The 16,575-nt window shown below is 45.1% G+C and overlaps 1 protein-coding gene across 1 annotated transcript in view; it reads left to right on the forward strand.

Annotated features, from left to right (window-relative positions):
* Positions 1-1,483: 1,483 nt before the first annotated feature.
* The window catches only part of APPBP2 (amyloid beta precursor protein binding protein 2), a 46,620-nt gene continuing 31,528 nt past the window's right edge, over positions 1,484-16,575 (forward strand). Inside the window, exon 1 of the mRNA XM_075264771.1 lies at positions 1,484-1,871. Coding sequence (XP_075120872.1) covers positions 1,734-1,871 — 138 coding nt within the window. The 5' untranslated portion in view covers positions 1,484-1,733. The remainder of the gene's footprint in view (positions 1,872-16,575) is intronic.

A 16,575-nucleotide genomic window follows, 5' to 3' on the forward strand; every position in this document is an offset into this window, starting at 1 on the left:
GATCCGAACAGCACGCTCGCATAGAAATGAATGGACGTAGCCGGCACGTGGGGGGTTAAGCGGCCGGCCGGTGTCAAAGCGGAAGTACCAGGTGCATCCATTCATTTCTATGGAGCGTGCTGTTCGGATCGGCTGATCCGAACAGTACTCGCTCATCTCTAATAGTTATGAAAGGCAAAAAAGATGCAAACAATACATTTCCCTCCAGTTTTTTTTTGTTAGTGTCCAACTATTAGAATAACTTTATGTAATTCTTCTAGTTGTCTTTTCCTCACTTTCTAATTTGCTCAGGCCTTATGGAGAATAAGCATGTTGGCTCAGACCAAGCTTATACATAGGTAAGGTGGTGGAAGCCACACTCATCTTAGGTAAGTGACTTTGCTAGGTCCTTACTCTACATCAACTTGAGTAAGTTGTTTAGTATATTTGTTTGTGTTCTGTGGGTCTTATTGTGTATTCTATGATGTTGCTTTAATTGTGTCTGCTGCAAAATCATTGTGCTTTCTTTGGTATGGCAACTAATTAAACAAACAATTTAACAGACAGAACCTCATTGCACTTATTGGTTGTGCTACAGGCAAATGCTTCACCCAAGATTAGACTATTGCATGGTACTTCCTGATACCTTTTAGTCAGGTCAAGTGGGAGATTCTCTCTATTAAAGGAAGCTTTCTTTGCCTTTTTGGTCTTATGTCTGGAATTTTTTTGCTACATTTGCATCTGTGGTGCTATTCTGGGGCTGAGCCCTGACTGGAGGGTTAGACGGAACACAAGCAATGGAGTGACGTGAATAAAGATATGACGTGGGGGGTGCTTAGGCCCTGGGGAACGCTCAGGATTACAACAGAACGGAGGGGAGGATGAAAAAAAAAAGAAAGTAATAGTAGAATAGCCTTTTTAAAGGCTATCCAAGAATGTCTTTTTCTCAAAACCACTGACACCAATGATAGAATCCCTTTTAAAACATCGCTGAAACGGCATAAAATTGCAGCTGTATGGAATTGGGCTAGTCAATATGCGCACACATGCCAGTCAAAAGTACAAACCGGTAAAAACACGCTTAGCTTAGGTTAAAGGTATTTGCCATATGCATTTCTGTCCTGTGAACATGACCTACAGTGTAAACACCCATAGAGTTGTTGCCACTTGCCAAGTATTTTAGTATTGGGCTTTCTGCATAAGAACTGTCCTTGTCTGCTGGTCAGTTGTCATTACAGGAGACAAGCAGTCCTCATCGCATAGTAGGCCATATTTATATTCTTGATACTAATGGACTTCTCGTGATGCATCAGTGAGGTAGAACACACAGAGGTACAGCTGGATAGAGCGCTCAAAGTACGACCCAGACAGCGCTCTGTTGGCTGCCCTGGAACGATCAGCTGCATCACGCTCACGTGACCAGTTTGTCACCTAACTGATTCCAGATCCTCCTCTTACGCCACTACCTCTGTGCGTGATGACGTCATTGCCGCGGCTACTCACGTCCCGCGATGAAGGCGATGTAGAAAGCTAGATGTTAGCCTACAACAATAAATAAGAGCAGCACTCCTTTATGACAGTGGTGTGGAGAACTGTCTGGCTATAGAGGGGTAGTACAGAACCCGGAAGCGGGGTGGCAGCTGGCGGAAATTATTGCTGTAGTTCACAAGGAAGGAGGGGTTAGCTCCTGGGCCGTCGCTCTAACCGGAGAGAAGGGGGGAAAGCGGTGAGCTCTGCCCGAGGCACCGGGAAACATGGCAGCTGTGGAACTGGAGTGGATTCCCGAGACCCTATACAACACGGCCATTTCCGCAGTGGTGGACAACTACAGCCGAGCCCGTAGGGACATCCGCAGCCTGCCCGAGAACATCCAGTTCGACGTGTACTACAAGGTGACAACGCAGTGTGAGGCGGAGGGATGTGCTGTGTGTCTTCGGTGTGGATAACTGTCCAGTTTGTATGTATGGATAGGTGTCCAATGGCTATGTATAGGTGTCACGGGATGGTTAGAGTCTATACTATAGGCAATGTGTAATATATATTTCATGTGGAATGTATTCTCTAACCTGTTGTAAACATCAGTGTGTAGTTGGCTGATTCGGGTCTAGTGTGTTAGCACATTGTATGCAAATACCTCTAACTAGTGAGGACAATGGGTGGAGATAATCTGATCAGTGTCTCCAAGATGTTGGATGGTGCATTGTCCATAGTAGACAGGGAGTCTGCTCTCCTTGGTATAGGTGAGGGGGGAAGGATCTGTGACTCAGCCCTTCCCACCCCCAGGTATAGGTGTAACAGTTTAGTATATAGTATATAGCTAGGAGTTAGTATGTGTTAGCCGGCCTGTGCACAGCTCTGCAGAGAGCCAGAATTTAGTTACAGGACCAAGGAACCAAAGCTATCATTGGATTGTGACTTCTGTGGACTTATTGTTATTACGGTTGATGTGACCGCCGCCGGCTACTAACTTTGTGGATTACAATAAATTGCTGTTGTCTCCCGACCTCTTGCGTCCCTGTTGATTCAAAAGACCATCCGGAGGAAGACGTATACCTTTGCTCCGTGACAACTGGTTGGCAGCGGTGGGATCAACAGCGGACAGCGAGATGGACTACAGCAGCCCAGCGATTAATGGAGCCACAACCTCAGAATACAGGAACTGGACTATGGCAAGTCTACAAGTAAGGGCCCGGGAACTAAACCTGAGTTACCAGGGAAGAACGAAAGAGCAACTGATCGAGGCACTGGAGGAGATGACCCTGCAAAGCGACCATGAGGAGGGCTGCCCCCAGGAGACTGGAGAGATACAGGAGTGGCAGGTACAGACCCAAAAGAGCAGATGGGTTGTTTTGTATGAGGAGGAATTGGCAGTGCTGGGGCTAGGAGCAACTGCAGAGCAAAGGAGTAGAGCATTACAGAGGGCTCAGGAAACGGAGAAGGAGGAACAGAGAATGGCGTATGAAAAGGAAAGAATGGCGCATGAAATGCGAATGGCTGAGATAACTATGAGGAATTATAATCAAACGTCGACCCCCAGCCCAACAGTGAGAGAACCACCATATGTCTCCCATAAACACTTCAAGACCTTTGAGGAAGCGGCTGGGGATGTTGATGGATATTTTCAGGACTTCGAACACCAGTGCCGCCTGATGGAAGTCCCAGAGAAGGATTGGGTCCGGTATCTGGTGGGGCACCTACGAGATGGGGCTGCGGAAGCTCTCAGAGCCATGGACCCTAGTGATCAGCGGGACTATGAGGCCATTAAAAGAGCGGTGCAGAAGTATTATGCAGTCACTCCAGAATCCTACCGAGTTCAGTTCCGCTCTTTGTCTTACAATGGGGGAAGCTCCTTCCACATGTTCGCCCACAAGTTGAAGCAAGCATGCAAGCGCTGGCTAGAAGGAGAGGAGGCTGTCACAGTCGATAAGATCCTCCAAGTCATACTTAAGGAACAGTTCTTTTCCCAGTGCCCCGCTGAGATCCGTGAGTGGGTGCTGGAACGGAACCCAGCCACAGTTGAGCAAGCTGCTTCTCTTGCAGATGAGGGCCTGACCATCAAGCCGCAGTGGAAGAGGTTGTTTGCAGAGGAACGGAAAACTACCACAGTCCGCCAGACACCCTTCAGCCAGCCAACCACCTTTCGTGCCCGGCCTCAGGATTACAATTCCCCCTCTACCCCTGTCCCAGCCCATCGGCCTCCAGCTATGAACAACCCTGTCCCTAGACAACGACCTACTGGAAGAATGCTAGAGCGCAGATGTTTTGGGTGCGGGCGGCCTGGACATTTGCAAGCTAGTTGCCCTGTTAACATGGGGGCACGGGCCACCGTGGCATCCCGGCCTATTCACTACCTGGGAACCACTCCTAGGACAGAAAGTTTGGCCCCATTTCCAGATGACTCCATGAATGACACATCTGTTCCACCTCCAGGGGTCTATGGGATTCAGCCTTCCGCCACACATCCCGCAAACCTTCAGCGGAAGCACGTGCAGGAGGTCCTACTGGATGGCCGAACAGTTGTTGGATTCCGGGACTCGGGAGCTTTCCTAACGGTAGCGGACCCCCGAGTTGTGCGACCCGAGGCCCTAGAGGAGGGCCCTGGCATTTCTATCAAGTTGGCAGGGGGTACTCAAAGACGTATTCCTAAAGCTACCGTGGAACTCGACTATGGTTATGGACCAAAACGATGCACAATTGGTGTGATGAGCGGGCTGCCGGCCGATGTTCTGTTAGGCAACGATGTTGGAAATCTACAGTGCCACTTTGTGGGAGCAGTGACCCGAAGCCAAGCTCAGGGAGAAGCCAACATGGATCCACCGGATTTTCTGACAGATGCCAGCCCTTCAACCCTACAACTTTACCATTCAGTACCGCCGAGGGAACCAACACCAGAACGCAGATGGGTTATCCCGGCAGGAGGAAATATGAGCTATAGAGACTGATGTGCATTCCCCAATTTACCTGTGTAGGCCAATTGTGTCATGCACATGTTTTGAGAGGGGGAGGGGTTGTCACGGGATGGTTAGAGTCTATACTATAGGCAATGTGTAATATATATTTCATGTGGAATGTATTCTCTAACCTGTTGTAAACATCAGTGTGTAGTTGGCTGATTCGGGTCTAGTGTGTTAGCACATTGTATGCAAATACCTCTAACTAGTGAGGACAATGGGTGGAGATAATCTGATCAGTGTCTCCAAGATGTTGGATGGTGCATTGTCCATAGTAGACAGGGAGTCTGCTCTCCTTGGTATAGGTGAGGGGGGAAGGATCTGTGACTCAGCCCTTCCCACCCCCAGGTATAGGTGTAACAGTTTAGTATATAGTATATAGCTAGGAGTTAGTATGTGTTAGCCGGCCTGTGCACAGCTCTGCAGAGAGCCAGAATTTAGTTACAGGACCAAGGAACCAAAGCTATCATTGGATTGTGACTTCTGTGGACTTATTGTTATTACGGTTGATGTGACCGCCGCCGGCTACTAACTTTGTGGATTACAATAAATTGCTGTTGTCTCCCGACCTCTTGCGTCCCTGTTGATTCAAAAGACCATCCGGAGGAAGACGTATACCTTTGCTCCGTGACAATAGGTGTCCTGTGTGTGTATAGGTGTCCAGTGGCTGTGTATATGTATGGATAGGTGTCCAATGGCTGTGTATATGTATAGGTGTCCTGTGTGTATGTATGGATAGGTGTCCAGTGGCTGTGTATATCTGGATAGGTGTCCAGTGGCTGTTTATATCTGGATAGGTGCCCTGTGTATGCATGTATATATGGATAGGTGTCCAGTGGCTGAGTATAGATGTCCTGTGCGTGTACGTATGTATGGATATATGTCCAGTGGCTGTGTATAGGTGTCCTGTGCGTGTACGGATATATGTCCAGTGGCTGTGTATAGGTGTCCAGTGGCTGTGTATAGGTGTCCAGTAGTTGCTGGCTCAGCACTGAGCGTCTGTAACGTAGTGTGGCTTGACCCAAGTTATTGTATTGTTGTGCTAGTGTGAACTTGCTGATTTTGCCAATGCCTTGGTTCGCTTGCCTGATCATTGTCTAAAATTGTTGGCATGTATGGGTAACGCATATCGAGCTATAGGGGTTTCGGTGCAGATCAGGCTCTTCACAGTGTATGTTTTTCCTGGTTTTGGTGTTTTGACTGCTTCACATTATTTGACCATAGGTGGTGTGAGTACTTTGTAGTAGTTCTGACTATCTTTTCTGAAACTACAATTCCCATCATGATTTCCAGTTCACTTTGTCAGTACTAGTGTTTTCTCTTTGGTAGTAACATGGTCAGCAAGCATTATTCCTTGTGTATTTTAAAATTGAATCCAACTCCCCAAGTATGTTGAACTGCCACCACTGTGATACCAAGCACGTTATAGTGATAAACAATATGCCTTTGTTATGTATGTCACTTTTGCAGATTTGGAGGAAAATGAGGCATTTTGTGCACTGGGGTTTGGCCTTCAGACCTAGGACCAGAGCTCTTGCCACTCAAACTCATCCATCTTGAGCAGTGATCCCAGGACTGAAGGCCTACCACCAGTGCACCAACTTCTTCATTTGCATAAGATTTCAAAGTTTTTCCCCAAATCTAGAAAAGTGACCTACATAACATGGTGGTAGAAGTTAAATCTGCTAGGTGGGGGTGGTAGACACCATTTATAAACAGTCAGTATTGACTATTCTGACTGGAGGATGCACGGTTGCCTTAAGCAGGTTGTTGTTCAGTATGGGTGGTCTTTCCTGTTTTGTCTTCAAAAAGCATAGATTCATTTGCATTGCTGAGTGCTGCCATGTTAATTTTTTCTTCTTGGCATTTGCATGACCATGTGTTGGTATCATGTAAAGAGCATCTCTCACTCCCTCCACAATTTGAACTCTTTTCATCTTTCAATACCTACAGCTCCACTGATTCCAACACCGTTATTTCTCTAGCCCTCATAACTCCTGAGCCATTGGTGCTTTTAGATTCAGCACCTAATATGTTAATCAGGGTCTCTGTGAAGTGGATAGTTCTTGGCTATCTGTTACACTCCAGGCCCTCCCACCTGTCAATAGAAAACCTAATTGGCATTGATGGAAGTAGTGAAGGGTCCACAATGGGTATTCTTAGGAGACAGTTCCTGTCATGCGAACTGGGGGTGGAATCTGTCCAGAACCCCTGGTCCAGATTCCTAGTGGAAGCAAATTAAATTATTCTATGTACAGCCCTTTTAAGAATAACTCATTTTCCCCAATGAATCACATACACTTTTTTTTTTTTTTTTTTTTTTTACCCCCCCTGACATTAAAGAGGACCTTTGATGGATTTGGGCACATACAGTGTTTTATACTGCTGGAAAGTCGACAGTGCGCTGAATTCATCACATTGCATATTTACATACTGTGGGAATGAGAAGGACATGTCAGTCTATCAGTATATTGCGTAGACAGTTTATTTTTCCCACTGGGTTGATCCTGGGTGCTATACCCCAATCCCAGGTGAAAATTGATGGGTATCTGGTCGAGCCATTAAAGTGCTGTGCGCGCTATGGCTTTTTGAAATACCTGGAGGAGAGGCAGTCATCTTTTACTCTCTCAAGGGAACACACATTACGCTATAGGTACACACAGCGCCTGTGTGTGTTTCGCTGTTGTGTAGACATCCTCAGTATTTTAACACAAGACATTCATAAAAGTTATATTTTATTTTTCTTTCCTCAATATACTGTTATCTGTAGTGTTTTCCAATATGACGGTGATAGACATCTGTTGTTATATTTTGACTGTAAAGAGCTACGGTACCGGCACCGATAGCTCTTCACCCGGGGCACAGATCAGGAAAGCCGTCAGTGCGCTGAATTTGGCGCACTGTCGGCTTCCCAGCGGTATATAACATCACATGTGTCCAAATCCATGAAAGGTCCTCTTTAAATTTTTGCCCGGACTAATTTTGACCAGTGGTAAGGCCGAGGCATCCATTTTTATTTAATTTTCGTTTTATTTTTGAAGTAGTTGATACATCCTTGGATTATCTTTGTGTGATCTAACAGGTAGTTCTGCTATTGGAGGTCTGGGAAACTGTGACAACTCGTGTAGGAATTGTAATGGAGGCTGTATTGGTTGTCACCTAAGCTTTACTGTAATGTACACACTTGTTTGTACATGCATCATCTGTTACCAGTATGTTTACTCAAGGTTTATCATCTTAGGCAAAGGCGTAGCATAGTTTGTGAGAATATAGTTTGTGATATAAGGGGAGGCTGTTACAGATGTTGGCCTCACTTTCAGGTATATTGTGTCACGGTCTTATTTTAATGTTATTGATGTCTTGCCCCCCCCCCCCCCCCTTTCCCAATTTCTTTATTTGAGTAAAGCCATCACATTCTGTTTTTCTGTAGGAGCTAGTTTAAATCCTAGCTTCCATAGTCATTGACTTCAATGAATAAACGGTCTAGGTCATTTTAAGTTCACATGGTGGGGGAGAGAGTTGACATTTTATTTGCTTTGTTTTGTTCTGGACTGCCTCCATGTATTATTGTTAGATTTCAGTAATACAGTGTATTTTTGTTGCTGATTATGCGTCCAGTAGAGCTGGTTGATGTGGCATAATGATCATGGTTGCAGGGGTTGTGACTGGGCATGGAGGGGGGCATGGATGATTGCAGTCAGGGAATGCCTGACCTGATTATCTCTGCATCTCCTAAATGGAAATGGGTCCAGTGTCATGTATGTACATGCCGCCAGCCCCTTTTGCGATAGAAGCTGGCCCAGGGGAGGTGAGTAAAAAAAAACCAAACAACAAGCTTATACTCTCCTCTACTGGGTTTTCGACAGTCCAAGTCTTTGGGTCTCTTGTGGCTTGTGATTGGGCCTTAGTGGTCACATGGGGCGTGCTGATGTCATTCCACTGACATGCTCCACGTAACCCTAGGGCACATGTCCTCAGGAATATTAATCAAAACTAATGTGTGGTTTTCCTGAAGTGGCTTGAGAGGGTCTCTTGGGAGCATATTGTGTTGCGCGGGGCCACTGCGGGACATTCTAATGGGGGTGGACCCTTCATGATTTACGTTACACACAATGTTTTATTGCAGTCGTGCACTATTATTACAGGCTGTAATTACTTTGCATGGTCACTATAAAACAGTTACTTTGCATTGTAAATAGTGAAGGTGCTATAGCACTATAGTTCCTTCAAAATGTTAATCAGTGGGGATTCCTGGTATTGGACTCCCCTCATAGACCCACGCAGACTTATGTGTTCCCAAACATGCAGCTCCCAGTATTGTTTACATGGCAAGCGCTGTTCTGTTCACTCATGGTATTCTTGATAACCACATATGAGGGTGCTATATTAATTTCCCTTTCAAATATCTAAGATACCGCTGCAGCACCCATAAAGGTTGCTGTGAAGAATACGCTGTAGAATGGTTAGGGACCCAAATCAAAGTTTATACTGGGGCCCACAAGACTGTAGTTGCCCACTGGCTGGTTGTATAGATAAGAAGTTGTATCACAGTGTACTGCTAACCTGGTTGTGTCTTCATTTATTTATTTTTGGCTTGCCAAATATAGCCAATATAGAGAACATATGTAGGATTGTCTAGAAGTTCCAGAAAACTATAGTGGATAAACAGTGTGTGATTGTGAACTATATATGAAGTACAGCACATTGAGCATGTCCTGCATGAGTCCAGCCATAAAATGTTTCTTTGTGGTCAGCAAATATATATAATTTTTTTTTTTGTATGACCTGAAACTGTCCCCTTTCAGACCTTTGTCTGTCCTGCTCTGATAATTAGTTAGTGCTAGAAAGTAGAAACAAAGGGCAGTAACACAATGTGCCACATATAAAGGACGATGGGAACACACTTCTATATACTAGTGCTAGGTACAAACTGTCAGCAATTTCAGCAGTATCAGCATGGTACAAGACTTCTAATAGTTTTAAAGGGATTCTACCACTAAATATGTGTTTTGTTTTGTTTTTTGTTTTTTTTTTGTGCTTTAGATGTCAGAATAGCCTTTAGAAAGGCTATTTGTGTCTTACCTTTAGACGTGGTCTCCGCGCTGCCGTTCCTTAGAAATACCGTTTTTTACCGTTATGCAAATGAGTTCTCTCACAGCAATAGGGGCGGGCCCCAGCGCTAAAACAGTGACGGGGCATCCCCACTGCTGCCAGAGAACTCTCTCCAGCGACGCCACCATCTTCAGCTGCATCCTCCCCTTCTCTCGTAGTCTTCCGTCTGCGCATGCCGGCTGGCGGCCTTTTTTTTCGAGGCCGCAATTGCGCGAACGTGCAGTACGCTCCTCTAAGTCTACGCCAAACAAAAAATGGCCGCCGGCCAGCATGTGCAATCGGCTCTACTAGTGTCTCACTGGCAGAGCCGACTGCGCAGGCGTCGGAGCTGACCCAGACGGAAGACTACAAGAGAAGGGGAGGATGCAGCTGAAGATGGAGGCGTCGCTGGTGAGAGTTCTCTGGCAGCACTGGGGCCCGCCCCCATTGTTGCGAGAGAACTCATTTGCATACAGGTAAAAAATGGTATTTCTAAGGAATGGCGGTGCGGAGACCACGTCTAAAGGTAAGAGACAAATAGCCTTTCTAAAAACACGCTAGTACATTTACAAACTTTCCCTTATCCAAGCTTACTTCAGAGATATTGATAAAAGGGTTGTGTGGTCTCTTCATACTGATGACCTACCCATAGATTAGGTCTGGGTTGATGAAACTTTGGCACGCATGCCAGACGAGGCGCTCCGAGTCTCTGCTGGCATGTGTGACGTCGCTCACTAAAGGGAAAACCGGTACTCCACTTCTTTCAGCTGAAAGCTGTCAGTGTAGGCTGTGAGTCTGTAGGATCGTGGATTACTGTGAATGCAGAGTGTAACCTGTGCCCTGGCGCAGGCGTGGTGACGTCATTCATCAGAAGACTACGCCCGGCTGCTGTTCGTGGGAGTTCAAGAAAGTATAATGCTGTGTGGGTGGGCATAGGCTACTGTGGTATAGTAGATAATACTGTGGGGGCCTACTGTGGAGCATATAATACTGTGTGGGGGCTACTGTGGGGCAAACTGTACTGTGTTGGGTCCCGTCACTATATCGCACAGTATCTGTTTTATATCATACATGAGATGTTAGTACAGACTGTAATAATATTGCACGGTCACTATAAAACCTATCCGATATGGTGTAAATGGTGAACATTTATTGTTCAAAAGTACCAAATACAAACTATTACGTTTCAGTACAAAGTTGTTTGTATTATTGAAAGCTTGGTAAAGCCCCTCACACAACTGTATTTTGTGGGTCTGTAATTGTCCACAATTGTGGATCAACACAGTATTGGGTTAAGTTGCTGTTTTGGCACTTTGCGATTAATGGGTTTTGGATTGCAGTCCGGGTACTCTGTCTCTAAAAGGTTTGCCATCACTGGGATAGGTAATCCTTTTGGTATCTGTGGGGATCAAACACCTGGCACCGTCACCAATCAGCTGTTTGATATTCCGTAACTGTACATGTGGATGGAGCCAGAAGTAGACTACCTCATTCACTGTGTAGTGGTCATACTGGAGTACTGCAGCTGTTAGTTGGGGGGTACACGGTCGTGGACCTTCATTGTTCCTCTACATATGACCTATGCTAAGGACATGTTGACATGAAATGGCCAGAAAACCCCTTTAAAGCTATACAAGATTATGTGATATGTTCTTGTGCAGATATTCATCCACAAAATTATGTTTGTGTAGGAGCCTAAAGATTTGCAGCTTTTTTTCTTTTTTTTTTCTTTCCTATTTTGACACTTGCTTTCTGTTTTATTTGTCTGTGCATCTCTGCAGTTATAATGACTGGTATGATTTAGAGATGGTGTAGAATACTGTGTGTGTTTGCCATATGTATGATTGAGGCCTGTAAAGAATGATTCTAAAGTCTACAAACTTATAGAGCTTGATTTGGCCATCACATCCCTATTCTTCTGAGTGTAATATCTCTACCTGTTTACTATCATCTTAGTAGCCAGTTGAGACATTTGACCCTCTTGTCTCCCTGGTTGGAGTTGCCTTGCAGTTAAGCATCCTCTGATAGCCAAGTGGTGGTTTTAAAGGACCCATCTATCAAAGTTAACGGAACCACAATTACCCCTGTCTCACAAGCCCGATGTCTTGGGGTAATCCTGGACTCTGACCTATCCTTCAAGCCACACGTTCAAACCCTCAACACCTCCTGCCGCCTCCAGCTCAAGAACATCCATCGAATCCACTCCTTCCTCACCCCTGAAACTACCAAGATGCTTGTCCAAGCCCTCATAATCTCCCAATTAGACTACTGCAACACCCTTCTCCATGGACTCCCAGCAAACACCCTCGCCCCCCTCCAGTCCACCTTAAACTGTGCTGCTCGTTTAATTCTCCTCTTCCCCCGATCTTCATCGGCTGCTCCCCTCTGCCAGTCCCTCCACTAGCTACCTATAGCCCAGCGAATTGAGTTCAAGCTACTAACGCTAACACACAAAGCCATCCACAACCTGGCCCCTCCATATATCTCAGACCTAATCTCCCGCTACCTGCCCACACGTAACCTCAGATCCTCCAATGACCTCCTACTCTGCTCTTCTCTCATTCGCTCCTCACACAACCGCCTCCAAGATTTCTCCCGTGCATCCCCCATACTCTGGAACTCCCTACCAAGACACATAAGACTGATCCCCTCAATCACAGGATTCAAGAAGGCCCTGAAGACTCACCTATTCAGGAAGGCCTACAACCTCCAATAACACTATCACTACACTACCATCTATACAGTCTCCCCCACTCCTTCTGTCTCTCCCCCCTTCCCCCATAGATTGTAAGCCCTCTCGGGCAGGGCCCTCTACCCCACTGTGCCAGTCGGTCACTGTTAGTATTATATCTACCTGTATATTTTGTGTATTGTGTGTAACCTCCAAATGTAAAGCACCATGGAATTAATGGTGCTATATCAATAAACAATAATAATAATAATAATAATAATAATAATTAATAATAAAAAAGGAAGTGCACCAGGATCAGGAAAACATGTCTACTTCCGTGCATTATCTTCATGGGATGGGTCTGATGAAGCCAGGCTTTAAATTTCAAAGTGACTACAACTAAGATTTATTACCTGTAGTACATTTAAATAGCAGGAGGACTCGGCTCCGCGTGGGTATAGTTAATTTTTTGTTTGTGTAGTGGCCCCATAAGAATTGCCCAGTTTTGCACTCGTGTATTTTGTATGTCGTTTGTGTGTGTGTGTCTCTGGCCGCGACTTCGTCTGCGTGTTGTTGGCATCGATGGTTTGCCTGCTCCGGCGTTTCGGCAGCTCTGAAACTTTCCTGCTGCTGAACTTGTTCCTTACGCCATGCCTGTGATTGTTCCAGCATCTCAGCAGCTTGCTGGGACGTCATATAATGAGCATGTTGATGATCTGCCTGCTCTGGTGTTTTGGCAGCTGTCAAGCTGGCCTGCTGCTGAAGTCATTCCTCGTACCGTGCCTGTGATTGTTTCAGCAGCTAGTTGGGACTCCATATAATGAGTGCGTTGTTGACATCGATGAGCGTGTTGTTGGCGACGATGATCCCGGTCAGCTCTGCTTGAGGACATTTCTGTGACTTCTGGCTACCTTCATAGCTGTCGTTTTAGAATTTTGCAACAAATTAGATTTTCTTTTTTTCTGGCATGTTTAATATTAGCAAACTGCCAATTAGGATTAAAGGTGTTTTCCTATCCAGTGTGTCAGCACTGCCTGGAGCAGATCAGATAATATGCAAATGTGTGTACACAAATCACTGAGGGTTAGTGTGTTTACACAGAGCGATAATAGCCCTGGCTTTCTCAGAAGCTGAGATAAGAGCAGTTTAATATAGTATATGAACATAAATTCATAACAGTTGTGACACCATATCATTTACCGACATAAAAAGTAGCCTATGTTTTAATCGCGGTTACAATCTATCTGTGTGCCAAATTTCATTCAAATCCGTTCAGCCGTTTTTGCGTGATTGAATAACAAATACGCAAACATCTAAACGTTCACATTTATAATATTAGTAGTATTACAACTATTTCTTGGCTAAAGTGGGCATGTTTTTGTTTCCCTAGTAGAACCCCTTTATGCCTTTTAAAATGACTTGTAAAGGGATGTCATTTATAATCCAATGACCAGCATATATTCTATGTGTTTTTTTTTTTCTTTACTACAAGTCTAGAGGGTTTTAAAGGGGTAATAGCACAAAAATGACTTACTAACTATATGTAAAATAAGGGAAAAGTTTCTGATTGTGTCCTCTCAGCTGAGACCCACATAGATTTCCAGAATGTCCACATTTTCCTTCTGTTCAAATTGTAGTGGTGGACGCAGAGTGTGAGGCGTAATCTTTCGAAGCTAGAGGGAGAGACCTCAGGTTGAGTGGGGTGAGAGAATGCAGGAAGTGGAATACCTGAACAGTCCGAAAAGCCTCTGAGGGAAGCGGGGAAAATGTGCTGATAAAATAGTCTTTGGTGAAGACCCGCCAGTTACAGAGGAAGTTGTTACAACCGTAAAACCAGGAGTTCCTCTACCAAACACACACCTCAGGTGAAAGGCCAGGGGAAAAAAAGGTTTGTTGTACAGTGGTGTGAAAAAGTATTTGCCCCCCTTCCTGATTTATTAATCTTTTGGATGACACGCAAATTCGTGAAGCGTTCCATATTTTTCACCAAACAAGACTTTCACCGCCCTCATCTCTTCTCTCTCCAGCAACCCTAAAAGGCTTTTTGAAACTTTTCACTCCTTACTCACACCCAAGGTGCAGACACCATTCACAGACCTTAGTGCTGATGACCTGGCCATGTATTTCCATGATAAAATTGATAAGATCCGTCAGGAAATAACTGCCCCAGGTGGCATTAATTCCATCACCTACCATAGTAATGATCCCCCTCACCAGCCGCACTTCAGACTGTCTTTTCTCATCTTTTGAACCTGTTACAGAAGAGGAAGTCTCTCAGCTACTTTCTTCATCTCACCCTACTACCTGCAGTAATGACCCCTTCCCCTCGCACCTTCTCCAATCTCTGTCGCCTGCTGTCACGACTTACCTTACTAAAATATTTACCCTCTCTCTTCTGGAATCTTCCCATCCTCCTTCAAGCATGCTGTTATAACCCCGCTATTGAAAAAATCCTCCCTGGACCCATCCTGTGCTGCTAACTATCGACCTGTCTCTAACCTCCCCTTCATCTCTAAACTCTTGGAACGCCTGGTCTATTCTCGTGTAATCCGCTATCTCTCTGCTAACTCTCTGCTTGACCCTTTACAATCTGGTTTCCGCGCTCTGCACTCTACTGAAACGGCTCTCACAAAAGTCTCCAATGAGCTCCTAATGGCTAAATCCAATGGTGACTTCTCTCTTCTTATTCTTCTGGACCTCCCTGCAGCTTTTGACACTGTTGACCATCAACTTCTCCTCACTATGCTCCGCTCAGTCGGCCTCAACGACACTGCGCTCTCCTGGTTCTCCTCTTATCTCTCAGACCGCACTTTCAGTGTATCATTTGCAGGCTCTTTCTTCCCCTCTTTCCCTTGCTGTTGGGGTTCCTCAGGGCTTGGTCCTAGGCCCCCTGCTCTTTTCTCTCTACACAGCCCCCATTGGACAAACCATCACCAGATTTGGCTTCAGGTACCATCTTTATGCTGATGACACCCAATTATACACATCTTTCCATGACATCACCCCTGCGCTCATACAGAACACCAGTGACTGTCTCTCTGCTGTCTCTAATATCATGTCCTCGGTCTATCTGAAACTAAATCTCTCCAAGACTGAACTACTACTGTTTCCACCATCTAATAGATCTGTCCCTGATATATCCATTGCAGTCTCAGGCCTTACTATAACTCCTAGGCAGTATGCCCGCTGCCTCGGGGTCATGTTTGACGCAGACCTTTCCTTCACCCCTCATATTGAATCACTCGCATGTTCATGTCACTTCCACCTCAAAAACATCTCCAGAAAACGCCATTTCCTCACCAGAGATACACTAAAGACACTTATTGTCTCTCTGATTCATTCTTGCTTTGACTACTGTAACTCCTTACTAATCGGTCTTCCCCTCACTAAACTCTCCTCTCTACAATCTATTCTGAATGCAGCGGCCAGGCTCCTCTATCAGGCTAGACGCTACAGCGATGCCTCTGGTCTGTGCCAGTCGTTACATTGGCTGCCTATTCATTATAGAATAAAATATAAAGTTATCACTCTCATCCACAAGGCTCTCCATAATGCTGCACCTCCCTACATTTCTTCCCTCATCTGTCTACTGCCCAACCCGTGCCCTCCGCTCACTCAATAACCTAACACTTACATCCTCTATTATCAGAACCTCCCACGCTCGTATACAAGACTTCTCCCGAGCTGCACCACTTCTCTGGAATACTCTACCCCGGACAATCAGATTAACTCCCAATTTCTACTGTTTCAAACGCAAACTAAAGACGCATCTTTTCAGACAGGCCTATCACAATTTCTAACGTAAACCCTTCCGTACTATAATTAGAATCCCAAAAATTTAACCCTCCTCTGTCCCCGCTCCCACATTACCCCACATGATATGATGTCTTTTCAGGCTAACTTTATCCAAGCCAAGTCCAAGCTCCATCCACATGTTACAGGACACCACTAGTGACAGCTCATAAAGTTTTGTTTGTGTAATGGCTGCAACCTCTATTACAAAATTGTCTGAATACTGTATAAGCAATACCGCCCCTGCTACCTCTTGTGTCACCCCCTCTACCTCATAGATTGTAAGCTCTTGCGAGCAGGGCCCTCAGTCTCATTGTGTGAAATGACGTTCTTTGTTATGTATCTGTCTGTATTTGAACCCTACAAATTGTACAGCGCTGCGGAATATGTTGGCGCTATATAAATAACATTTATTATATCATTATTTGTCACACTTAAATGTTTCCGATCACCAAACAAATTTAGGTATTAGACAAACATAACACAAGTAAACAAAAAATGCTGTTTTTATTATTATTAACTGGTTGGGTCACCTAGCAACAACTGTAAGCAAGCATTTGCAATAACTGCCAGTGAGTCTTTTACAACAGG

Source organism: Leptodactylus fuscus, chromosome 2, assembly GCF_031893055.1.
Source record: "Leptodactylus fuscus isolate aLepFus1 chromosome 2, aLepFus1.hap2, whole genome shotgun sequence".
NCBI lineage: Eukaryota > Metazoa > Chordata > Amphibia > Anura > Leptodactylidae > Leptodactylus > Leptodactylus fuscus.